This window comes from Montipora capricornis, chromosome 11, assembly GCF_036669925.1.
Source record: "Montipora capricornis isolate CH-2021 chromosome 11, ASM3666992v2, whole genome shotgun sequence".
Classification (NCBI taxonomy): Eukaryota; Metazoa; Cnidaria; class Anthozoa; order Scleractinia; family Acroporidae; genus Montipora; species Montipora capricornis.
This window is the reverse complement of record NC_090893.1, coordinates 5,968,089-5,993,619: the sequence shown is the minus strand read 5'-3', so window position 1 is coordinate 5,993,619 and position 25,531 is coordinate 5,968,089. Positions and strand designations below refer to the sequence as shown.

Sequence of the window (25,531 nt, the reverse complement as noted above, 5' to 3'; positions counted from 1 at the left end):
GGTTTTCTCTTTGACACATTTACCTCTCTTGATGGTTTCATTTTTCCACGTAAAGGTTGACATCGGATTGTGCAAATATATGGTTCAAGGTTTGATCCCTATCATGTTTCTTAAACCCAATATTTGTGTGCTTGCACCTTGCTTACTTTCACAGAAAGTTTAATAACCTCCTCCCTGTTACAAATTTGTGTCTCAACATACCTTCCATATCCCAGGTATTCAATAGCATTTCTCACATGCCTTGCGAAAACCGATTTCACACTTGAGGCGCTTAACATCCCTCGAGCATTTACACATCTGTCTTGCCTCCAAATTCGTTCTTCTCCCATGTCAATCATTACTCTTGTAAATCCTGGAACACAGGAAAACCAAAGATGTTGACTTTTAGCAACGTTAAAAATAGGTTTAATTATCCCCATTAAGGCAAAAATTACCGATAACAATAGAATGTTTTGTATCTTCTAGGTTGTCTATTTTTAAGGGAGCAGAGCAGGAACAGTGGAGAGAGCACTTGTCTTCCACCATTGTGGCTCCAGTTCGGGGGCCCGTTTCTCGAAAGTCCCGATAACTTTTTGGGCCCGAAAAGCCATTAATTTTGTGAAACTGGCAACAGCCGGTTTTGGAAAGCCGATCTTTTGACATGTTGTTTTCAACGTAACAAAAAGAAAAATTACTGTGAAGTTTGACGACTTAATTCCTCTCCGTTCTTGAGATACAAAGGGAATTGTGACATCCGTAAATGGCCCGTAAAGTCGAGAAACGGGCCCCAGGTCCCAGACTTCGCATCACGTGTGGGTTTTCCCTTCTACTAACTCTGGTTTGTGTTGGTTCTTTACCCTGCTCCCAGAGGTTTTCTCCGCGTTCTCCGGTTTTCCCCTCTCCTCAAAACAAGTTTGTAACTTCTGAATAAATGAAAGCATCAGATTTTAAAACTAAGAATTCAAAGTTTGGTTGGTGGAAAGGTGATTAATTTCTCCAACAAGTCCTTCACTCCTGTGAGGCTTTGTTCGTTTTTCAACAATAACTACTTATTCCCGTTGAACCTGTACCCAGTGCCTCTAACCCGTTACCTACCTGCAAAATTGCCAAAAAAAAAAAACGTCTGGATCATTGCCGAATTTTTTCGATGCATTTGCCCGTAGACTTCCCCGAAATTATTCAGTCCGTGGGAAAGAGTTCAGAATGCACGGAAAAAAAAAGAAAAATCGGGAAGGCTACCGAGGCATGCCCCCTTTTGTACAGTAACGTTCTGCGAAAAACCTGGCAAGAGATCTAAAGAATACAACACTGTGGAAGAACGATCGCAGAGTAATGGTTGAACTCATAATTAGCGGTAAATTCTCTTTAAAACGTAAGGAGCTTGAAAGCCTTAAGGGGGGTGTGGATTTTAAATGTAATGGCCCTAAGTTAGCGTCCAAGTTAACTCGAAGCCTACGTCTATATACCAACCTTTAGGTGGCTCACTCATTCCGTCATCTTCATCATCACCGTACGGGCCATCGTCTAATTCCAAGTTTTCCACGACCAGCATTAAATCGAACTCATCGGGTTCATCCACTTTGGTCCGTTCGTAGTAGCTTCCAGTGCGAAAAATTTGCATTCTGGAGAAACGGTTCTCTCTCTCTTTTACGTACTGAACAACTTCAGCAACTTTTGGCTCCCAGTACTGCAAAGCCTCTGTTTTAAGTTCTCTCCTTAACACAACATTGCTGTCCGTAAAGCGATTTAGAACAGTATTCAACATTATTAAATTATTTGCCATCAACTCAACTCCGTATCAACAGAACTAAAAAAATATAATGCTTACAGAAGCAACTTTTTCCTATAGTCTTAGGCTTTGCTGGTACGTCCGGTAGTTTTCCAAGAAACCCGCAGTTTCTTTGGACTTCCGGATGTTTTGCTTTTTCCCAACAGGGACCTGAATCCAAGTCTCACTAAACTAGACCCTCCGTGAGGGTACACTGGGTTGCCTGTGGTACGTGCAGCGTTCCAGGCAAATTGTGACTGGCCCACGGGCCGATTACGGGCTTGCAAAAACAAAGCAAAAGGTAATTAAAAAACCATATAATAAACTACTTACTAACCGAGCTAGCTCAAGCCGTACTGGGGAATATTGGCCCTGGGTCGTTTTTGTACGGACCGAGCGCAGCAAGGTCCGTACTGCCACGACCTCGGGCCAATATTTCCCTGGCAGTACAGCCCTCGCGCTCGGTTAGTAAGAAGTTATTAAGGGGTCACCCAGAAGTCATACCAGCAGAGGCCCTTTGGCTCACAGGTCCTCACACGTTCGTACGACGAAACAGATCCTTTTCTGAGGTTAAAAACCTGGCTACTAGCCTAACTCTTTTTCCTACTTTCCCAACTGCGAGAAAACCGCGGTAAATCAGCCATCGCCAAAAAGTGTTTTTTTTTTTCTCAAAAAATATTTAAAGTTAGGGGGAAAAAGACATCATTTTAAAGCTAAGAAAATAAGCTTTCCAACAGCATACAACTTATTTACAGACAAATGAAACATTTTATAAAAGCGAAAGTCGAACGAAAAAATTTAAGAAAAATAACAGTAAAATATGTTTTCTAGGCAAAATTTGGTCATTTTAGCGTTGATTACGAATTTTTGGATGCAAAACTAATATTTTCTGCAATTTATCTGCTTTCTTGGACATAAATTCGACCGAAAACTGATAAGGTATGAATATTTTTAGATTTTTAGGAATAATAGATAACGTGGTTCAATGCGTAATGTGATAATGCGATAAAAGTGTCAAATTTGCGACCCATTGCTAACGGCAACGGAAGCGATCGCATTACGAATAATTAACCTCTGTTGCCAAAAACCACCCAAATAACCAGTCAGTGTAAAACGCAGACTGCAGACTGCAGACCAGGGATAAAATGCAGACTGAGGGTAAAATGCAGACTGCAGGTTAATAAAATAATAATGAAAAAAGAGTTATAAGAGTGTTAGTAGGAGGGGGACATGGGGGGGGAGGCCCTAAACACTGCAACACCGCAAAAAAAATTAACGAACACCGCATCACCGCAAGAAAAGTCGATGAAACACCGTCACCGCAACAATTATTTTTAGCTACATGATTTTAACGTCTACACTTGACATAACACGTTTATACCTAAACAATTTTCCACAAAATAAACACAACTCCTGGTGGCAGCGGTCAAGTTACTTATCAAGTTACGTATTTATCAACGAAAACAAGAATTTGGTTTTATCAACGGAGTTGCATGATACTGTAAATTGGCCACCGTACAGAGATTCTAAGCTTTTAGAATCTCTGTACGGTGGCCAATTTACAGTATCAACTCCGTTGATAAAACCAAATTCTTGTATACTACTTCCCCACCGACGCAGCACCACAGTTTCTTTAGAAACTACCCCTTCATTCTTATCAACGAAAACAGCTTCTCATTGCGGCAGGTACAAAACACAGGTCACAGGCACAGGGCACAGGGCACAGGGCACAGGTCATTGTTTTACCAATACAGAAAGTATCCTAAACATTCATAAGAGCTAACCTTAAGCCTAAAAACGTTTGTTTAGGCCTAATTAGGCCTAAGGTTAGCTTTTATGAATGTTTAGGATACATTCTGTATTAGTAAAACAATGACCTGTGACCTGTGACCTGTGACCTGTGTTTTGTACCTGCCCCTTCTCATTGGCAGCTTAAGCGTACTGAAGATTAACTCGACAATGTTGGTCTGTATTTTATTACAAATTAAACACAATGGTACGTGCTTGTCATAAATTATCACGGATTAACGAAGTTTACGTGCTGAATTTAGGTCTGAGAAATATCAAACAAGAAACCACAGCACCGCAAATGATTTCATTTCACCGAACACCGTAGCTTGAGAAACACAAACATCGCACACCGTTGGGTTTGCGATCACCACAACACCGCAAATTGAGATTTTATTCACCGCATCACCGCATTGAAAAAACCATCAACACCGCAACACCGCAAATCCCCATGTCCCCCTCTAGTAGCCGTTTGTACTTTCACACTGAAACCCCAACACAGCTCCCATTGCTTTGGTTGCCCCACCGCATGTTTTAAATCCGGATTTTTATCGAACTCTGTAAGAATTGAAGCTGTTTGAATCCTTGTTGTTTGAAAAAGGACAGTTTCGTTAAGTGAGTTGCTTTTAGGCAAAGAAGTCACCACCCCGTAATTCAACTGTCCATTTTGCTGCACTGAACAAAGTAATCGAGTAATTACCCAACAACTCAATTTATTTTGACACGCATGGCTACAGTACCAATTAACAAAGACAGAGATAACGTGATTTTGCAACCATTTAACGTTTCAATTCAGTCGGCTTAAGCCAGTATGACTGGTGTAAAAATTTCTCATTAGGATCCTTTCATTCGCTTTCGTGTACGTTATGTTTATCCTTTAGTTCACAAGCTCGTTTGTTTGCATCTGGAAGATGTAATTTTCAATTATAACCTCTCCCTAGGGGTTATCACGCATAGCTTAACCAATGAAATCCCCGCGTCCTAATTGCTCGGAATACATGCATGAAATTCTTTGTGCATTTCGTTGCACCGAAAAAAGACAACCGAGATTATTCAGGTATTCGAAGTAATTATTGTTGGTTTTTCGATCGATTTCCCTCGATGTACCGGTGTGACAAATAATTTGGAACATTGCAATGCATCTACCCTGCGAGCAGAGTCTCTTTCGATCTTCCTAGGTAAGTCGGGAAGAGGAAAGAAGACTCTGCCAGCCGCCTCGACATTTCGTGTCGAGCATGCGTTAAAAATTCAAACGTAGTCGGGAGTCAGTCACGCGTGACTAGTAACCGCAAACCACAAAACCAAAACAAACAGTAGGGATATTTTCGAACAACTCTAACCAAGGAATCATTTCCTTCGAAACTCAAGATCGTTCAAGTTTTTAAATTGCCATTTCAACTTTTACTGGAAAAATTAATAGGTTTCTCAATTCTGGCAAACTAGTTTCTGTAACAGACATACGGAGGAAATACTCATGGGAATTTAGACAGTTAAAAATTGTCACGCTGTTGTAGATTTAAAAAATATTGATGATGCGTGGGGATTGATCATGCGCACAAATTAAAAAAAACAGGTTTGACAAGTCGAAACTGGACTGACTCATCCATTTCTTTGGATGAGCAGCAAATCAAAGAAAGTCGAGGCGGCTGGCAGAGTCTTCTTTCCTCTTCCCGACTTATCTACGAAGATCGAAAGAGACTCTGCTCGCAGGGTACAATGCATCTGGAAGCGCAAAAACAAAGCACAGATGATTTCAACGCGTACGATCGCATCCCCAAAAGGTGCAGCGACCTGCAGTCATAGTAATGTGAGTTGTTGACAGATGTAAAACAGGATTGTGTTTCAAACAATCTTTATTTTATCCTTATGACTCGTTTTTTTATTATTAATTTTTTTAATATTTATTTTACCCTCAGTCTGCATTTTACCCCCGGTCTGCAGTCTGCAGTCTGCGTTTTACACTGACCGCCCAAATAACCGATTTTTTGACGGAAAATTCATCCCAGAGGATAAAACTATTCACTGGACATGTAATAAAGGTAGATATGTTCGAGCGAAAGCGAAAACAAGCGAATATTTTGACGGAAAACACAATAATGTGAGATCAAAGGAACATGTGGTGAAGACACGCAATTGCGGCATCGCTTCGACAATAATCTTACCTTTTCAGCGATTTTAACGCTTGAAATTCCATTCAATCCACCTTGTCTAGTCTTTGAATTCACTATTATCGCTGCCCTGTGAATCTTCAATGTTCTACATAACAGCACACTTGGTAAAAGACGGCTCGACGGGCGACAGATTGTTGTCGATGTTGTCGCCTGTCTTGTTCAGTATCCAATTGATTTGCCATTTTTGAGCTTCATAAGCGTATTATTTTGTTCAAAGATCCACTAAAACGCCATTCGCGTTACATGACTTTCGATTCTACTGTGTCCACCAGAGAAATGTATGCATTTCCACTACCCTCTCGATCCTAAGAAAATACGCGCAGAAGGCTCTATGCACAAAGACACCACTTACCGGGGGAGTGACAGGCAAGACTTTTACCGACACGGAAAAAAATAAAACGGAGAAATTCTACCCATTTTCCAACTGGGATTGCCGTATTGCCATACGGCAACCCAGTAAAAAAAACGAAAAGAAAGGTAACAAATGAATAGAATTGATGTCTTTAAGAAATTCAGCACAAAGACGAACATACGAATTCCAAGAGCCCTTTCCTTTTTTATAGTGTACAACAATAAAAGCGTCGCCCTAGGTGTGCATATAGATCTTTTATGTGACTCTGATTATGTGGTGCATTTCATGATTTAAAATTTCTGCATTTTTAAAAGAACTTGTAAAAACCAGGGGCCGGTTCCTGGAAGGAGGAATAAATTATACCAAGTATTGTTTCGTTTACTTAAATATAAATTGATTAGCGCCTATAACAACAGTGATTTCCGTCTATTGATTAGTCTGTGATTGACAGTTCGAATTTGAACTTTGTAATTTAATCTCGTGATTTAGTCGGCTTGCCATTTTATACCTTTCAGTATTTTTAATCTTACGACACGTGTAGATGTGATCGATTTTTGCTCCCTCGTTTTGCTATCCCTTTATGCTCACCGGTTGCTTACCCGTTTGGTTTTCTCAATTGGATATCGCCATAGAAGTAAGTGATTTAGATTCCTGAAATTTGTTGTTAGTCCAGCTCGTTTAAGTTTACCCGATTTGTAGACGTATTGTAAACCTATCATACTGATAACATGAAATGTCCGTTGTTTTAGATCGAATAATACAGAATCATCAAATTATACGATTTGCCGTATCCAGTTGATTCTTCTCGCGGACTCCATTTACCCCAAGCCTCCATAACATTCGATTTCTGGCTTTGACGGCTGGTTCGAGGAATATATGGTGGTAACTGCCTGGACTGGAAGATCTTAAGGTTCCGAAATCAAGACAAATGGCGGAACAAGAATTTAAAGACGCAAAGAAGACGCGGCGAAATGCAAAAGTTTCCCTTACGAGAGCCGGAAACTGGTTAATGAAACAGATTGACTGCGAAAGGCCAGGAGCGGAGGTGAGCGAAGCTTTAAATAAACTCCATCAAGCCTTCAATGACCTCGTGGTAAAACACAAGAATTTTCCCAAAATGATTGATGACGATGAAGAATTCGAGACCGAAGAAGGATGGATGGCTGAATGCCAGGAAACCTTTGTGGATTTGGAAATGAAAGCTAAATTACACATCGAGAGTATCAATGATAAGGGGAAGGGTCCAATTCACAGTAAAGATTTAGTTAAGGACAAAAACAAGAATACTGATGGGCCCATTTGTAGTGGAATTTCAAGTATGCAGAACCCAGAAAGCGGCGGCTTTGATGGCGGTTCTACTAATCCCGTTGAAGTTATCCAGCAAATGGAGACTTCAAATTCATCTGTCAGTCACGATAGTGTTAATACCGAAATTGTCGCCGGTGGTTCAAATGAGATAATTGCTGACAGCCAAGGTTCCCACAGCGCTTCCTGTGGTTTTAAAATGGAAAAGCCGAAAATGCCAAAATTCACCGGAGATGTCCAAGAATATACAATTTTTCGTGCAAACTTCAAACATGCAATCAAGTCACGTTATTCCAAAAGATATTCTATCACCTTTCTTCGCGCTTGCCTACAAGGAAAACCTCTCGAACTAATCAAGGGAAGTGGATCGGATTATGACGCCGCTTGGGATTACCTTGATTCTATTTACGGCGACCCTCGATTCGTGTCCGATACTATAACTCAGGACATTGTTAAGGTTACTTCCCACTTTCAGAAGCTGAAAAAATCGGATTTTTTTTTATTTGACAAAAGTTAAGTCAGTCATTTTATCTAGCGTTTACAAAAGGAAAATGTTAAAAATCTCAAAAAGCGGCCAAGTTATTTAGAAAAAACGTATTTTCAAACAAAGTTAATAAACTGCGAAGGTGTCATAATCTTGTCAATGGGCGAGCACCCTTGGGGAAATTTTCGCGGCAAAAGCTCACGCTCGTATTAATGTTATTTGCATATTTTTATTTACATCATGCACGCACTTGACAAAATTCTCACGTGGAAGCTCTAATAACTCGTATGGAAAAATCAAAAGCAGAAAAAAGTCCTTGGGTAAAGAAAAGAAAAAAAAAAACCGGCCCAAATAAGAAGGAAATATCTCCATTTTGCCAAAGAAAGAAAAAGAACCTCGCCGAACGCGACAAAGGCTCTTGGTTTGGCCAAACACCTTCGACAATCTCGGCATCTCCTGAAGACCCGGAGCCGGCGAAAATCCTTGGAGCAAGTACCTTAAAAATCAAAGTCAACGCCAGTGCAGTTTGTGGACAAGATTCTTCGTCTGAATCTGGTAGAAGAGATGAAGAAAAAGAAAAATGCGATACCAACGGCCCTAAACACTGGAGCACTTGAGCTGTCCGTCGATTCGTTACTAGTCGCCTCTTGTTTTTCAGCGGCACGTTTTTCGCCTTTGACCTTTTTGGCATGGGTTTTGCCTTTGCCTTAGTGTCTTTGCCCATTGTAATTGTGTCGACGTCCTGAATTCCACTCGACTGAGCGATATGAAAAACGTGTTGCAACGCGATGCGTTTCCCGGGAAATCTTCATCTATTGTCACAGACGGTAGGAGGTCCTGTCGTTCCATTGGTTTGCGGTTTGATCAGGCGAGATAATCTCCAGGCGTGGCGCAAGTTGCTTACGAACCTTTACAAGCGAAAATCTCGCATATGATTTTGAGAGGAATACATCCACTTTGACCGAATTTATAGGGTATGCAGATTTGGCGGATTGTCGTAAAATTTCGCCAGAACATTCCAGAGATAATGAAAAACAAAAGTGTGTCGGGAAATTTTGATGGTTAACATATTTTTCGCGTGGCGTCCATTTACGCAACACCTCTCGCACATTTTTAGCTTTTGGTGATTGATGCCTTGTGAATAAGACTGTGCTGCCATTTTGCTCGTACTTTGGAATCCGATAGCCGATAAATTCAATAGAAGAACCCTCGGTCGTTTCACGCCTTACCGGCCTGTGATACTTCCTGAAAGAAAACTTCGCTAAAATTGTATATTTTTCGTCAAGTACATTTATTAAGCTTTCTAATGATATATAGTTTGTTGGGGTTTTATTTAAACTGGTGCGCGTACAATGTTTTTGGCGAAGGGCACCCGCGAAGGTGGGAAGTAACCTTAAATTCCGCTCACTTCAAAATGGCAAAGACGCGAGGTTTTGCGATCCTGTACACTTGGTGAGGCGCTCTTACAACACGCTCAGAGAAGTTGGTGTCCCGAACAACATGGACAACAGTCACATGTTATCTGTCATCGAGCAAAAAATGGGCGCTGATGACCGGAAGGTTTGGTCGAGAGATTTAGAGCGGGAGTGTAAAAAGGCAACGTTAAAGACGCTCATCGACTGGATGACTGTGGAAATGAAATCAAGAATGCGTGCAACAGCCCCCTTGAGAACCGGTTCAACTAATCCCCGCTCAGTTCATCACGTACGAGGAGATATCGGGAAGAAAGGCATCGTGACACGCGCAAAGTGCTGGTTTTGCAAAACTTCCTCACCCTGGACGGACCAATGTCAGTCGTTTGGTGCTCTGACCGTTGACGAACGCATCAAGCTGGCCAAAGAAAATCACGTTTGTTTTGCGTGCCTCAAACCGGCAGGTAGAGATCATGGAGTTGAGAACTGCAGTAGACGTCGGAAGTGTACGAAGACGTATCAAGGAAAAGAATGCACATATTACCACCACCCGCTGCTTCACAGGAGCATTCCTGATAAGATCGGTGTAGCATCTTTGTCCAGCAAGCACGAAGCAATTTTACCAGTGGTAACAGTAAAGATTCATGGTCAGAATGGTCTTCAAAAGAACAGCAATGCGCTCCTCGACTCCGGAGCTCAAGTCAGCCTTATCAGGGAGTCAACAGCAGCTCAAATGGGACTGCAAGGAAAGGACACCTCAGTTACTATTACCAAAGTAGGAGGAGAGGAGGAAACTATCAAAACAAGGTTCCTGTGTCATCAATCGACCGTGCGGAGATAGTTTCAATTAAGGCAATTGGCATCCCATGTATCAGCGACGACGTGTCACCTGTGCGGCTTAAACCAATCACCGAGCTTCTGGGAATAAAAAGTGAAAGATTACGAAGAGGCAAAGGTCCAGTCGACATACCGATCGGAATCGCTCACGCCCAGATGCACATTGGCGAAACCAAGCAATCTGGGAAGTTAGTGGCGAGAAACACGCCGCTAGGATGGGTAGTCTTTGGAGGTTCGTCGGATGATTCTCAACCCGTCAGTGCCATTTATCATGTCAGTTTTGCTGCCCCGGTGGAGTTATCACAGTTTTGGGCAACTGAAACAATGGGAGTGGAGGTGAAGCCGTGTGTTTGTGGGGCGGAAAAGTTGACACAAATGGAGAGAGAAGAAGTGGAGATAATTTCCAACTCGTGTGTAAGGATGGGCCAGCAGTGGATGGTGCCATATCCCTGGAAGAAAGACCCCACCCTTCTTCCAAACAATAGGCCGTTGGCAATGAAAAGGTTGGAATCGACAGAAAGGCGCCTCCAAAAGGACAAGAAAAAGGCGATGGCCTACGATAATCAAATGAAAGAAATGGAGAGAATGCAGTTCTCACGAAAGCTATCCAAGAAAGAAGTTGACAGCTACACTGGACCGGTACACTATATCCCCCACCACGCTGTAATCCGACCTGAAAAGAAAACCACGCCAGTGCGAATTGTCTTTAACTCGTCGTCAGTGTACCAAGGTCACGCCCTAAATGATTACTGGCTAAAAGGGCCCGATTTGCTTAACAGTCTGTTCGGGGTCATCTTGCGCTTCAGAGAAAAGCCAGTAGCGGTACTAGGAGACATCTCAAAAATGTATCACCGCGTATTGATACCAGAGAGGGATCAGCATGTGCATCGCTTCCTTTGGAGGAACATGCAAACGGAAAGGGAACCCGATGTATACGTCAAAACAGTGCTGACGTTTGGAGACAAGCCAGCCCCAGCGATGGCCCAGATAGTACTGCGTAAAACAGCTGAAGAAAACAAGGACGACTTTCCGGAAGCGGCAGAGATCATCACGAAAAATTCTTACATGGACGATATCTGCGACTCTGTAGATGATGTTGAATCAGCTAAGAAGCTTACTGGAAACATTGACACCATTTTGTCAAAAGGAGGATTTTCGGTGAAGGATTGGACCTCAAATGAAGACCTTACAAAGGGCCTCAATAGAGACGACTCAGACGAAACAGTATTACAGGTAGATGGAGAAGAGGACGAAGGCAAAGTCCTCGGGGTCGTTTGGAAACACAAAACTGATGAACTGCGTTTCAAGGTTCATGAAGATATACTTGTACCAGTGGAGAGCTCATCCTGTGACCAAAATAAATTAACCACGAGGAAGATAATGAGTAAGGTGGCGCGGATTTATGATCCTATCGGATTGGCATCGGCACTCATCATTAGAGCAAAAATTGGCCTCCAGAACTTGTGGCAGACAGGGGCTGACTGGGACGACAAGCTACCAAGTGAAGCTCAAGAGCATTGGAAAGCGTTATTCCAGGAGATAACAAAGCTCAATCAAGTGTCCTTCCAAAGAAGTCTTTTGGCGATCGCCGCAAGTGAAGAGCCAGTGCTATGCGTATTTTCTGATGCATCAGAAGAAGCCTTCGGAGCATATGCCTACATACGACAAAGAGGAGAAGATAAGTACAAGGTCAATCTTATTGCAGCCAAGTCAAGAGTTGCGCCATTGAAACGCCTATCAATCCCACGTCTAGAACTGCAAGCTGGAGTACTTGCTTCCCGTTTGGCGAGGACAATTCAAGAGGAATCTCGAATCAAGTTTCGAGATGTTGTGTTCTTCACTGATAGTATGATTGTGCTTGCATGGATTCATAGCCAGTCAAGAAGCTTCAAACCTTTCGTATCTGCAAGAGTTGGTGAAATTCAAAATAATTCAGACCCGGAAAGATGGAGACGCATCCCAGGAGACCTGAATGTAGCAGATGACGTGTTCCGTGGCATACCAGTGGAAGAGTTAAATCAGAGAAGGCGCAATGAACCAGAGTTCCTTCGACTACCAGAATCAGAGTGGCCCCAAGAAGTATCCCAGGTGCTCCCCAAGAACGAGGACATGGAGTATCGCCAGGTGAAGGTTGTCGGTGCAGTGAAAGTTACAAAGGTCGGCGAAGCTATCGACGCGCGACGGTTTTCAAACTGGAGGAAGCTAATCAGAGTAACTGCATTTATCAGAAGACTCGCTCAAAGAGTTAAGCTGAAACGTAGTGGAGAGCAGCTGCCAAGTGGTCCTCTCACACCCACTGAATTATATGAAGCTGAAACACTGTGGATCAAAGAAGCGCAACAGGTTCTACACTAGAGACTTGCAAAGGGAGAATTCGACGGACTTAGTCCATTCCTAGATGACAAAGGAGTTATAAGAGTTGGCGGACACGACACCCTACCCTCCTTCCGTGCGAGCACGCTATTTCACTATTGATAGCCAGACATAAACATGAGCATGGTCACAGCGGCGTAGCAAGCACGACAGCGAAGATCAGAACCAGGTTCTGGATCCTGAAAGCAACGAAGCTAGTAAAATCGGTAAAGTCCAAGTGTACGTTTTGCCGAGAGATGACGCAAAGAGTTGAAACTCAACTGATGGCAGATCTACCATCACTTCGACTTTTGCCATTCACACCGCCCTTTCATGTTTCATCATGCGATTACTTTGGTCCATTCAAAGTCAAGATCGGCCGAAACAAAACAGCAAAGCATTACGGGGTAATATTCACATGCTTGAATACCAGGGCTTTTCATCTTGAGATGGCTGTCCACTGCTCCACCATGGACTTTTTACAAGTCTTGCGACGTTTCTTCTCCATCCGTGGCTACCCGAAATTAATGCTGACCGATAACGGATCTCAAATGATTGGATCCGCAAGGGAGCTTCGGGAAATGATTCAAGGTTTCAACAAAGACCAACTGAGTGATCTCTGCGCAGAGAGAGGGATAGAATGGAAATTCACAACCCCTGCATCCCCACACCAGAACGGATGCACGGAAGCTCTTGTCAAGACGTGCCAAAGAGCAATAGGAGAACAAACCCTAACGCCATTGGAACTGTACACCTGCTTGCTAGAGGTGGCGAATTTGGTGAACCAGCGTCCCATTGGCCGAGTACCTACTGATCCGGACGATGGAACTTATTTATGTCCAAATGATGTGTTGTTAGGACGTGCAACATCACACGTACCTCAAGGTCCTTTCCAAGCCACCAGAAATCCTCGACAGAGAGTGGAATTTGTTCAAAGAATTGTTGATTCGTTCTGGAAACGATGGAGCCGAGATGTATTTCCCTCTCTAGTACCCTCCAAAAAGTGGCGAGTAGAACGTCGAAACCTCCAAGTTGGAGACGTGGTCACAGTGCGGGCAGATGAAAATGCTGTTCGTCGAAAATGGACCATGGGCAAGATTGTTGATGTGTTCCCAGGTTCTGATGGAAGAATCCGCAACGTCAAAGTGAAGACGCCCAAAGGCGTTTACAGTCCCCCTATTACAAAGATTGCGGTGATTTACCCTGTTGAAGGCTATGGAGACTAGAACATGAACGATAAGGACTACGCCCTTATAAGGGCGGAGGATGTTTCGTTTACTTAAATATAAATTGATTAGCGCCTATAACAACAGTGATTTCCGTCTATTGATTAGTCTGTGATTGACAGTTCGAATTTGAACTTTGTAATTTAATCTCGTGATTTAGTCGGCTTGCCATTTTATACCTTTCAGTATTTTTAATCTTACGACACGTGTAGATGTGATCGATTTTTGCTCCCTCGTTTTGCTATCCCTTTATGCTCACCGGTTGCTTACCCGTTTGGTTTTCTCAATTGGATATCGCCATAGAAGTAAGTGATTTAGATTCCTGAAATTTGTTGTTAGTCCAGCTCGTTTAAGTTTACCCGATTTGTAGACGTATTGTAAACCTATCATACTGATAACATGAAATGTCCGTTGTTTTAGATCGAATAATACAGAATCATCAAATTATACGATTTGCCGTATCCAGTTGATTCTTCTCGTGGACTCCATTTACCCCAAGCCTCCAAGTATAACTTTTATTCCAGGGATAAATCTGCTATTCTAACAGAACAGAATTTACTCCGGAAATATAGGTATTCATGCAATAAGGCACATTTATCCCTGGAATAGAGTTATTACACCTTTCAGGAACCGGCCCCTGGTCGCTAACTTGAAAACCTGGAGAATATCTAGTTGCTGGGTATTTCCTTCCATCAAGAAGATATTGATGATGAATGATGCAATGCGTCCGCCCTTACAAAGATGATTATCAGGTTGTTTTTCAAGGAACGGCCCAAAGGTCTGACTGAGTAATTTGTGTACTAGGCAGGATTCGAGTTCTTTTAACTCGTTGCGTATTCGTAGGTTCGAGTCTTGCCTATATTTTAAAACAACCGACGTTTCCTAAGATTTTCGCGACAAAAAGGGCAACTACGTAAGAAAGAGTTTTCCATGTCACCCGTCATGATTGCCAAAACTTCGGACAAGACCAAATAGCCACCTAGATATTTCTACAGCTATGAAGTTCCCCTAACACATCCGAACAGATAAATATTTCGAAGGAGAGCTCCAAACTTAGTAAACGAGCTTGTAGAGCATTGTAGAGAACATTTTAAGCAAATCTAGGGCATTTCATGAGATTCCGTCGTTAGGTGCTACCCCTGATACTTGATATACTATTAGCACAAGAAGATAAAATTCGTATCAAAAAGCCGCCATGCAATATCCTCTATATCATATACAAAATTCATTACACACCTAATAGGGGAAGCGAGACGTCTTGTACGTTCAGAAGTATCCGCGGTGAATGCTGGCAATGATTTTCCTGCGTCTATTCTTGTTGCAGTTTTTGAAGAATCAGCTTGAACTTTCGTCTCTTTTGCTTCGTTGCCTTTGATTTTGCAATCCGTCTGGCCGATGAAAACTGACTTAACCATTCCCCACTTCTCGCGATTTATCTTGGCATTTCCCACAAAAGAAGAAACAACTGGCTGACAGATATTCCGCTTTCCTTTTTTACGGTCATCCTTTCTTGAGCCTGACATCATCAAGGCAGTCGTAAAAGGTCTTTCACACAAAAAAAACAACGAAAAGAAAGGTAACAAATGAATAGAATTGATGTCTTTAAGAAATTCAGCACAAAGACGAACATACGAATTCCAAGAGCCCTTTCCTTTTTTACAGTGTACAACAACAAAAGCGTCGCCCCAGGTGTGCATATACATCTTTTATGTGACTCTGATTATGTGGTGCATTTTATGATTTAAAATTTCTGCATTTTTAAAAGAACTTGTAAAAACCAGGGGCCGGTTCCTGGAAGGAGGAATAAATTATACCAAGTATAACTTTTATTCCAGGGATAAATCTGCTATCCTAACAGAACAGAATTTACTCTGGAAATATAGGTATTCATGCAATAAGGCACATTTATCCCTGGAATAGAGTTATTACACCTTTCAGGAACCGGCCCCTGGTCGCTAACTCGAAAACCTGGAGAATATCTAGTTGCTGGGTATTTCCTTCCATCAAGAAGATATTGATGATGAATGATGCAGTGCGCCCGCCCTAACAAAGATGATTATCAGGTTGTTTTGCAAGGAACGGCCCAAAGGTCTGAGTAATTAGTGTACTAGCCAGGATGCGAGTTCTTTTAACTCGTTGCGTATTCGTAGGTTCAAGTCTTGCCTATATTTTAAAACAACCGACGTTTCCTAAGATTTTCGCGACAAAAAGCGCAACTACGAAAGAGTTTTCCATGTCACCCTTCATGATTGCCAAAACTTTCGGACAAGACCAAATAGCCACCTAGATATTTCTACAGCTATGAAGTTCCCCTAACACATCCGAACAGATAAATATTTCGAAGGAGAGCTCCAAACTTAGTAAACGAGCTTGTAGAGCATTGTAGAGAACATTTTAAGCAAATCTAGGGCATTTCATGGGATTCCGTCGTTGGGTGCTACCCCTGATACTTGATATACTATTAGCACAAGAAGATAAAATTCGTATCAAAAAGCCGCCATGCAATATCCTCTATATCATATATAAAATTCATTACACACCTAATAGGGGAAGCGTGACGTCTTGTACGTTGAGAATTATCCACGGTGAATGCTGGCAATGATTTTCCTGAGTCTATTCTTGTTGCAGTTTTTGAAGAATCAGCTTGAACTTTCGTCTCTTTTGCTTCGTTGTCTTTAATTTTGCAATCCGTCTGGTCGATGAAAACTGACTCAACCATTCCACAGTTCTCGCGATTTATCTTGGTATTTCCCACAAAAGAAGAAACAACTGGCTGAAACATATTCAGCTTTCCTTTGTTACTGTTATCATTTCTTGAGCCTAACGACATCATGAAGTCAGTCCTCAAAGGTCTTAACACAAAAAAGAAAAAAAGAAAAAACAACGTATCGAATTAAAATTATTTAAGTCTTTAAGACATTTAGCGCAAAGACGGACAGACGAATCCAAGAGCACTTTCCTTTTTTATAGTGTTCGCCCCAGGTGTGCATATGTATACACGTTTTATGAGTGACTGTGATTTTGCAGTGCATTTTATGATTTGAATGTTCTGCATTTTCCAAAGAACTTGTGAAAACCATGTAGCGTATTCGAAAACCTGGCGAATATCTCGCTGCTGGGCATTTCCTCAAATACAGCAAAAATTGATGATGGATGAGGTAATGCGCCCGTAAGAAAGATAATCAGGTTACTTGGCAACGAACAGGCCAAAGCCTGACTACTGAGGCCCCATCTATCGAAAGCGTTCGTTTTCATCTGGGTGAAAATAATATTTTTATCCACACTATCGTTTTTATAGAAAGCCTAAGTAGCTTTAAGGAGCAAGGGTGGCACAGTCGGTTAGTGCGCAGCCTTGGTGCATAAGGTCCTGAGTTCGATCCCCGGATCTGACATCCTTGTTTCGACTTCTTTCCTTTCAGTGTAGCCTAAGTAGCTTTAAATACCGTTAAAACGGAGCACTGATGAAAAGAGGGGGGTAAAATGAGCGCACCGTCCGTTTCCTGGGAGAGTACTCTCTAGAGAGTAAAGGAACTTCCGACGTTAAATAACGTGTACCTTTACCTTTACCTTTACTTACCCACATGCACTACAACCGTGACGATGTAAACAACTTTCAGTTTACAGTGTTTTTTTGCTCCAGCGCTAGAAGGACAAGACACTTAAATAAAGTTACTTTCATTTCTTGCCTCTCTCCATGTAAACATTCACAAAATCTAAAGATTTGATGTATCAATCAGTTCAATCTACTTTTGAGCATAACATTATCTTTTCACACATATTTGCATTGTCTTTAGGCACCGTGAAATTCGTGCGATCTATAGAGAAATTAAATCTCTTTGAGAAAAATATTTTACTGCATTACCTTTCAAGTGTATCGATCATTTCCCTCGAAAACTCTATTTTTAACACCAATCCATCGTCTTTCACATAGCGAGGACCAAAGAACTCCTCTATTGGAGCGAACCTTTCATAGCCATACCCGGTGCGGCAAATGGATAAATCAGGCTGTTGGAAGGCCGGCAAGACAGGATTTCCTTCTATGATCCGACTGAGGTCGCGACGGGAGCAAGAATCACTCTGATCTAGGACGCTAACAGTGATTGTCCCATCAAAAGGCCAAACTAGGAAATTATCGAAGCCTCCTTTTATCATATGCATGAATAGTGCCACACGTGTGCTTGTTCCATTGCGTACGCCCTTGGGGTATATTCTTATGCCAACCAGCTTTTCCTGGTGAGCATTGTACACTGAATCAGTAAAGACTGGTGTTTCGTGTTCGCGATGTCGAGCAACCTCGGTTATTTTCAAAGTGAATGATGGGTTGCGTGCATTTTTCTTTTGTCGTGCCTTCAGCGGTTTTGTCCTGGGTTTTGACCTGGGTTTTGACCTGCAACATGATCAGTTTTTTAGATATTAATAAAAAGCCTAAACACTTCAAGACTTTTAAATATGTCACGACCAAGAAAATGGAAGGTGATTTTCTCTGAGTTCCTCCTTTTTTCTCCGCCCCAAGCTCAACATCACTCGCGTCTGGGAATACAGACAACCACTGAGTCACAAATTGTCCCCCAAACTACAGTTCTCAAAAAAGATAAACGTGAAAGAAATTTGTATTTCAAGTGTGGATTATAAATGAAATTGAGAAGTGATTCTCGCACTTAAAGGGGCTAGGTCACGCTATTTTAGGTAATTTTGTTTAATTTTGTTAATTATGAGCTCTAAACGTCAAATTGGCAGAGCAATAGTCTTTCATTTGCAATATCACGGCCACATAACAACTGAGAATGATTTTTCAGCTGTGTAAATGACATTTTGATATAGACTGATATAAATTTGAAAAAAGGTAGGCCGACGTTTTTCAAATTTACCCAAATTCAATCCACTTCAATCCTCTCCAGTTTTGTCCATCCATGTCCCTTCTTGGCTTCCCTGTGTTTTGTTAGAGTTCTTCTACAGTTTTGACCAGTTATTTTGATATTTTAGTTAATTCTATGACCATTCGATCAGTGCTGAAATTGCCTAAAATTGGTGGAAACTAATTTTTGCGGTTTTCTTTTCAAGCAACAAGACTCAACGTTTATTACTTTTTTGGGTAAAAAACCCCTCAATCATCGAGAACGGGTGGGAAAAATGTGGCATCCTGGACGGTCCATTGCTTCTTTTGTGCATCCTTGCATCGTTTCGTCTTGTTTGTAGGAAGCTCCGACTGGTTTTTCTCAATGCAAATATCATGTTTTATACCGCAATGCAAGATATATAGTAGCATAAGTGGATTAAAAGCTCTTGGCCGTATTTATACAAGAGGACGTCTAAGGCGTCTCAGACGACTAGTACAAATACGGGAAATTAAGGTGGAAGCATTAAACGTCAGACGAATTAAACGTCGTAAGTTAAGTGCGTCTAAAAGACGCACTCAACACACGTCTTAGTCGTCTCAGACGTCAAAGCCGTCTACTATAAAGACGAGACGCACTAAACTGGGACGCACTTAGAATGAAGAGCACATGCAATCGGTCTCGGAGGTACCCAATCTCTTTGGTGATGAAATCCCATTCTCTTTTGACGAAAATCACGAATTAAGTGCGTCCCGTATTTACATTAGGGAGCTTAAGCACGCACGTTTCTGAGATGCGGACGGCAACTGGAAGTGAGCTATTTTCAATTTTAACTTGCCCTCACACAACCACATTCACATTGCGGAGTATCTTTTCTCCATTAGAGATGAGTAGTATAAAAAGCTGGGAGATAACCCGGTCCGGGCACGCGAAATGTCCTCTTCCGGTTGCCGTCCGCGTCCCAAAAAACGCGCATGCTTATTTAGTCGAACTTACGGCCAGACGTTTAATGCGTCTAGGCGTCTTAGACGTCCTCTAGTATAAATACGGCCAATTTTAATTATATTAACGGGAGGAAATTTTTGCAATTTTTAATCATGATTTTGCAGGTGCTTTTTTTCTGCTGGAACTTATCTTTTCGCAAAATCCCCAAAATAAAAGTGCTACACGTTGTTTTATTGTTATAAATGGGGTAGTAAATGCTGAGACTGACTTAAAGGGACACTTCGTGTTGGAGTGTCAAAATTGGGTGGACATCTAATTACGTGCATTTCTGGACATAAGCGGCAGAATTACTCGTTATGCTTCACTTGGAGATTTTTAAAAACAGAAACAAATGATAAATCACGACGTTTTGAACGCTCCACGAACAAAAACAAACAAATTCAAAATCTTAGCACGTGCTAAAGTTTCAGTTTAATTAGCTTTTTTCCGGTATTTTTATTCTTTATTTGAGATGCGCCACTTGCCTGCTAAGTTGTTGCTTCCATTGGTTTATTTCGTCTGTACTGCAGCGATGCACTGTAGGCTTTTCGGCGTTCCCCAAAGAAGAGACTAAATTGACTGGTGCTGCATATCCGTCACCTTTTTCCTGCACAGCCAAGCATGTCACATATTCTCCGATGAGGAAGGGCAGCGCCTCCCATGCAGCTGTCCAATACGAGAAACATCTGCCTCCTTCAGCGAGAACAAGGAGCCTCATTTTACATGCCTGCCGGAAACGCTCATGTGTGCCTCTGAAAGGACTAATGAATGAAAGAATTTGAAGTGCGGGTCACAGACAAAAGGTGAAAGTGATCCTCGCACTATAAATTGTTTACATTGTCCAGAAAAGTGCTGGCTGCATTTACCCTGAGCAAAATATAACGCTAGCCCTGACACTTCTGGGGAGGATCCAGGGGAGGGATTCCCCCCTGATTTTTAGATGCTAAAAGTAAAGCCCTTTTAATTAAAATGTCTTGCACTTTTTGCAGACAACAACACCAAAAACCACGAGAGAACAGAAAAAATTATTTTCAGAGCACCCCATTCCCCCTCCTTAGCTCTTGGTCTGGATCCGCCACTACACTTTATGTGTAGCATGAGATTTTTGCGGGACATTTATATTGCAGATCGACGATTTTTTGACGTTTGGGGAACAAATTTTTGCGGCTCGAATCACTGAAATTTCCGCTGGAAACTAATTTTTGGGGTTTTCTTTCGAAGCAACAAGACAATTTTCAACGTTTATTACTTTTTTGGGTAAAAACCCCTCAATCATCGAGAACAGGTGGAAAAAATGCGGCATCCTGGGCCCGGTTGTTCGAAAGCCGATTAACTTAATCCAGGATTAGCGTAAACTTTTGTTTTATTTTTTGAACTTTTTGGTGAAAGTTTCTTTTGCTTATTTTTCTTTTTAAGGATTGACTTCAAATGTAAAGTTTTGCCGCATATCAGCGTTGAACAGCATTTGGGAGTACAGAAACACTCCTTGGTTAATTTTTAATCTGGGATTAGCGTTAATCGGCTTTTGAACAACCGAGCCCTAGCTGGAGGGTCCATTGTTTCTTTTGTGCAACCTTTTATCATTTTAGTTTGTTTGCAGCAAGCTCCGACTGGTTTTTCTCAATGCAAATATCACCTTTTTACCCCAATCAGATTCCGTCGATGGGTGCTGCCCTTGCTAATAGACATACTATTAGCACACCATGCATTATCCTCTATATCATAATTATATAAGATCAGAAACCCATAAGGGTTGAAACGTGTAACGCGCGTTCACAGCTTCCGAATATTCAGTGCGAACTGATTGGTTGACTGTTTCAGTGCTACGGATCATATTTGGAAACCCCTCGCTCTTGTTGTTCCAAATATGGCAGTCTATATCAAATATATTCAGAGGCTTGTTTCTCAGCACACAGGGGGCCGTTACACGTTTCAACCCTTATGGGTTTCTGATAAAATTCATTACACACCTAGTAAGGGAAGAGGGACGTCTTATTTCAGAATCATCCACGGTAAATGCCGGCAATGATTTTCCTGCATCTGTTCTTCTTTCAGTTTTTGAAGAATCAGCCTCAACTTTCGTCTCTTTTGCTTCGTTGCCTTTGATTTTGCAATCCGTCTGGTCGATGAAAACTGACTCAACCATTCCCCACTTCTCGTGATTTATCTTGGTATTTCCCACACCAGAGGAAACAACTGGCTGACAGATATTCAGCTTTTTCTTATTACTGTCATCATTTCTTGAGCCTGACGACATCATCAAGTCAGTCCCTAAAGGCCTTTAACAGAAAAAAAAAAGAAAAAAAGAAAAGAAATTCAGCGCAAAGACGGACAGACGAATCCAAGAGCACTTTCCTTTTTTGTGGTGTTCAAGAATTAAAGCCTTCGCCCTAGGTGTGCACATACAAGTTTTGAGTAACTGTGATTTTGCAGTGTATTTTATGATTTGAATGTTCTGTATTCTCAAAACAACTTGTGAAAACCAAGTAGCTAATTCGAAAACTTGCAGGCATTTCCTCACATGCAGCAGATATTGATGATGAATGGTGTAATGCGCCCGTAAGAAAGATAAACAGGTTGCTTGGCAATGAACGGGCCAAAGCCTGACTACTGAGGCCCCATCCACAGTAATGCGTTTTCAAAATTATTCGTTTTGAAAATATTTTCATCCACACTATCGTTTCACATCGTTTTCATCTATCCACACTACAACGCTCAGCAACGAACAGTTAAGCCGAAATATTGTTTTATACCTATTAAATTAGGCCTAAGGTTAGCACTTCTAAAGGGTTTGGGCCTTTACAACAGTTACATAATGTTTATAACCTTACAGTCTCCATTTTACATTGACCGTTTTCAAAAGTCTACGTTTTCACCCATCCACACTACAGCCGGAGCGTTTTAAAAAAAGATGCGTTTTCAAAAGCCTCCAGTTTGCAAACCGTTTTTGTCATCGTTTTCGAGCGTTGTACAGCTGTAATGTGGATGATAGGCATCAAAAGGTATGCGTTTTCAAACAAAAACGCATTGGTGTGGATGGGGCCGAATAATCGGTGTAGTAGACAGGATTCGACTTGTTTTAAGTCAATGGACATAAAGCATCCGATCGGTGTCATGGAGGTTGTAGGGCATCATCCAGGGAGCCCTTAAAAGCCCTTTAACACACTAAAACAAAAACAACAACAAAAGGAAAGTTATCAAATAAAAACTAGGTCTTTAACAAATTCGACACAAAGAAGGATATCCAGTTACTGGGCATTTCCTTTCTTTGATTGCACTCACGTGATAAGACGGCCATGTTGGTGTCAAAACAATAGAAAAATGTCGCTCAAGTTTTGCATAATAATAGAATCAAATTCCCAAAAGACTTTTTCGCAATAATTGTTCTTTCCACCAACATGGCCACCGTAGCGACTGGCGAAATCAAAGAATGGTGTAATGCGCTCGTAAGAGAGAAGTCAATGCAGTTGCTTGGCAGCGAACGGGCCAAAGGACTACTGAGAAATCAGTGAAGTAGGCAGGATTCAAGTTCTTCTACTCAATGGCTATAAGGCATCCGATCAGTGTTACGGAGGTCGTAGTTTCGAATCTTGCCTGGGACTCTGATCTTTTAGTTATCCTTTCACCTGTTGCCAAGCTATCAGGTTATCAGACAGTATATGCTTGTTGTGGAAAAGTACACTAGTTGTATATTCTATATCTTAAGTTTCTAAATAAACAAGAGTCGAGATTCATGTAAATGTCATGGCAATGACAACAAAGTACATGTAATGATGTCGTTGTTGTAGTTTCAAGAAAACGGCTTTTCGGTATAGTAGGATGTTTATATGAAGTACGGAATATGTGAAAGTAATAATTTTGAACTGCAGAGAGAACCGGTCATGTCTTGAAATTATAACCATTGTTATAAGCGCTACTGTGGGAGCAGCAAACTTAAAAGTGCTGTGTCACGGCAGTGTATATGATTTTGTATAGTTGTACGAATTAATCGCACCTGGTCTCCATCTATGCAACTGGCCCCAGTTGTTCAAAAGGTGGATAACGCTATCCACCTGGGCCCGGTTCCTCGAAAGCCGATTAACTTAATCCAGGATTAGCGTAAACGTTTGCTTCATGTTTTCAACTTTTTGGTGAAAGTTTCTTTTGCTTATTTTTCTTTTTCAAGATTGACGTCTTCTCATGTAAAGTTCTGCCGAAAATCTGCGTTGAACAGCATTTGGTAGTAGAGAAATAAACTGCTTGGTTTATTTTTAATCTGGGATTAGCGTTAATCGGCTTTTGAGGAACTGGGCCCAGATTAATCACTATCCATTGGATACCGCAATTGGTTTCGCTATGACTTATCCACTGGATAGTGATTTATCTGGCTGATAGCGCTATCAATCGTTTGAAAAAGTGGGGCCAGAACATTATAACCCAAAAATCATTTTTGAACAACACAACTCAAAGCTGCGTGACAAGAAAATGTCTGCCGAGCATACACAATTAAATTTACAAAAAACTGACATAAACGTTAAAAACATTTTACATTGAACAGTTTTCAAAAACTCCAATTGCAATCCATTTTTTAATCTAGTTCAATTTTGGCCATCCCTCCCTCCATTTGTAATTGTTGTTTTATTCAAACCTTCCTTTCATGTTGTAAGTATTCATTTTTAATTTTCCGTACATTTGCTTGTCAGTTCCCAGTTGCTGAAAGTGGCTCAATAAAAAATCCAGGCTTCAACAGGATTTGAACCCACGATCCCTGCATTAACGATGCAGTGCTCTTCCACTTCAGCTATCAAACCAACTGGGAGCCGAGTTATTTTATGAGTTCATGATAAACATGAGCAGGGCTGGCGCAGTGGTGAGAGCACTCGCATTCCACTAATGTTGTCCTGGATTGCTCTTTTGTAATTTATTGTTAATTCACCTTTCTTCCATAGTATTATAAGTATGGGTAATCAAATGGTGACAAGTGAAATTAGGGAATAATTTCACGCGCGTTTTGTCCAAAATCCAATAATTTCCTGAGCCTTTAGGTAAGCGAAATTATTCCCTTATTTCACAAGTATACCATTTGATTAGCTGTTAATACCATGGGTGACAAATTACATTCATAAGACGCCATTTTGGCACTGTATGAAAAGTGGCTATGACAACATTGTACTTTCACATGAGAAATTATAAATTAATGCGGAAATTTCACACCAAAATTAAGGTGTAATTTGTTACCCATGTCATTTTGTATGTCTTTATGATTCAACACTAATCGGGGAAGCGTTTCTCTGGAAGCCTTGTGGTCTCCAGTATGGCTTCCTCGCCACTTTTTTTTACTTTGATTTTCTTCCATCGTTATGTTTGTGTCCTTAATAAGTTTGTGTGTTGTGTGGCAAATAATAAATAAATAAATAAATAAATGAAAGCAATTAAAAATAAAATAAACTGTTACCAAGCTATTAGGTTATCATTAGAGTCATATGTAGACTTCACCACACACCTCAAAGCAGAAGCTGGAGACCCTCTATATTTACAGTTACCAATGGCGAATGCCGGCAATGATTTTCTTGCGTCTACTGTTCTTGGAGTATTCGAAGAATCAGCTTGAACTTTCGTTTCTTCTCCTATGTTTACTTCAATTGTGGAGTCCGTCAAGTCGCCTGAAAATGACGCATCCCTTGTGCACTTCGCGAAATTTTCCTTTGATGTTTTAGCTTTTGAAACAGGAGCTTTACCTTCGATTTCGTGTAGTTTGTATGTAGCAATCCTTTTCAACATTGCTGAAAACCTGAGCAATTCATCATGAGTTTCTTTGGGCAACATCTTCACCATCTCTAAACATCTTTAACACGCAAAAATAATAACAGAAAAAAGGAAAGCTATCAAATAAAGATTACGTCTTTAAGAAATTCGACACAAAGAAGGATATCCAAGTGATTTCACTCACGCTATAAAACGGCCATGTTGGTGTCAAAACAATAGAAAAATGTAGCTCAAGTTTTGCATAATAATAGAATCAAATTCCCAAAAGTCTTTTTCGCAGCTGTTCTTTCCAC

General features: G+C 41.2%; 2 protein-coding genes across 4 annotated transcripts in view; one reads left to right on the top strand and one right to left on the bottom strand.

The window, feature by feature from the left end:
- The window catches only part of LOC138024089 (large ribosomal subunit protein bL28-like), a 17,171-nt gene extending 16,177 nt beyond the window's left edge, over positions 1–994 (top strand). Inside the window, exon 4 of the mRNA XM_068871183.1 lies at positions 466–994. Within this exon, the coding sequence (XP_068727284.1) occupies positions 466–480 (15 nt within the window). The 3' untranslated portion in view covers positions 481–994. The remainder of the gene's footprint in view (positions 1–465) is intronic.
- Positions 1–25,531, bottom strand: part of LOC138024083 (uncharacterized) — a 62,884-nt gene that overhangs the window by 2,421 nt on the left and 34,932 nt on the right. For 2 of the 3 annotated variants that reach the window (XM_068871172.1, XM_068871173.1), the window contains exons 23-30: positions 24,976–25,317; positions 21,464–21,772; positions 19,979–20,254; positions 17,537–18,061; positions 16,215–16,526; positions 14,911–15,219; positions 1,450–1,709; positions 202–352 (exon numbers count right to left, since the gene is read on the bottom strand). In XM_068871172.1, coding sequence (XP_068727273.1) covers positions 202–352; positions 1,450–1,709; positions 14,911–15,219; positions 16,215–16,526; positions 17,537–18,061; positions 19,979–20,254; positions 21,464–21,772; positions 24,976–25,317 — 2,484 coding nt within the window. The remainder of the gene's footprint in view (positions 1–201; positions 353–1,449; positions 1,710–14,910; positions 15,220–16,214; positions 16,527–17,536; positions 18,062–19,978; positions 20,255–21,463; positions 21,773–24,975; positions 25,318–25,531) is intronic. The other variant, XM_068871174.1, reaches the window with a different exon arrangement.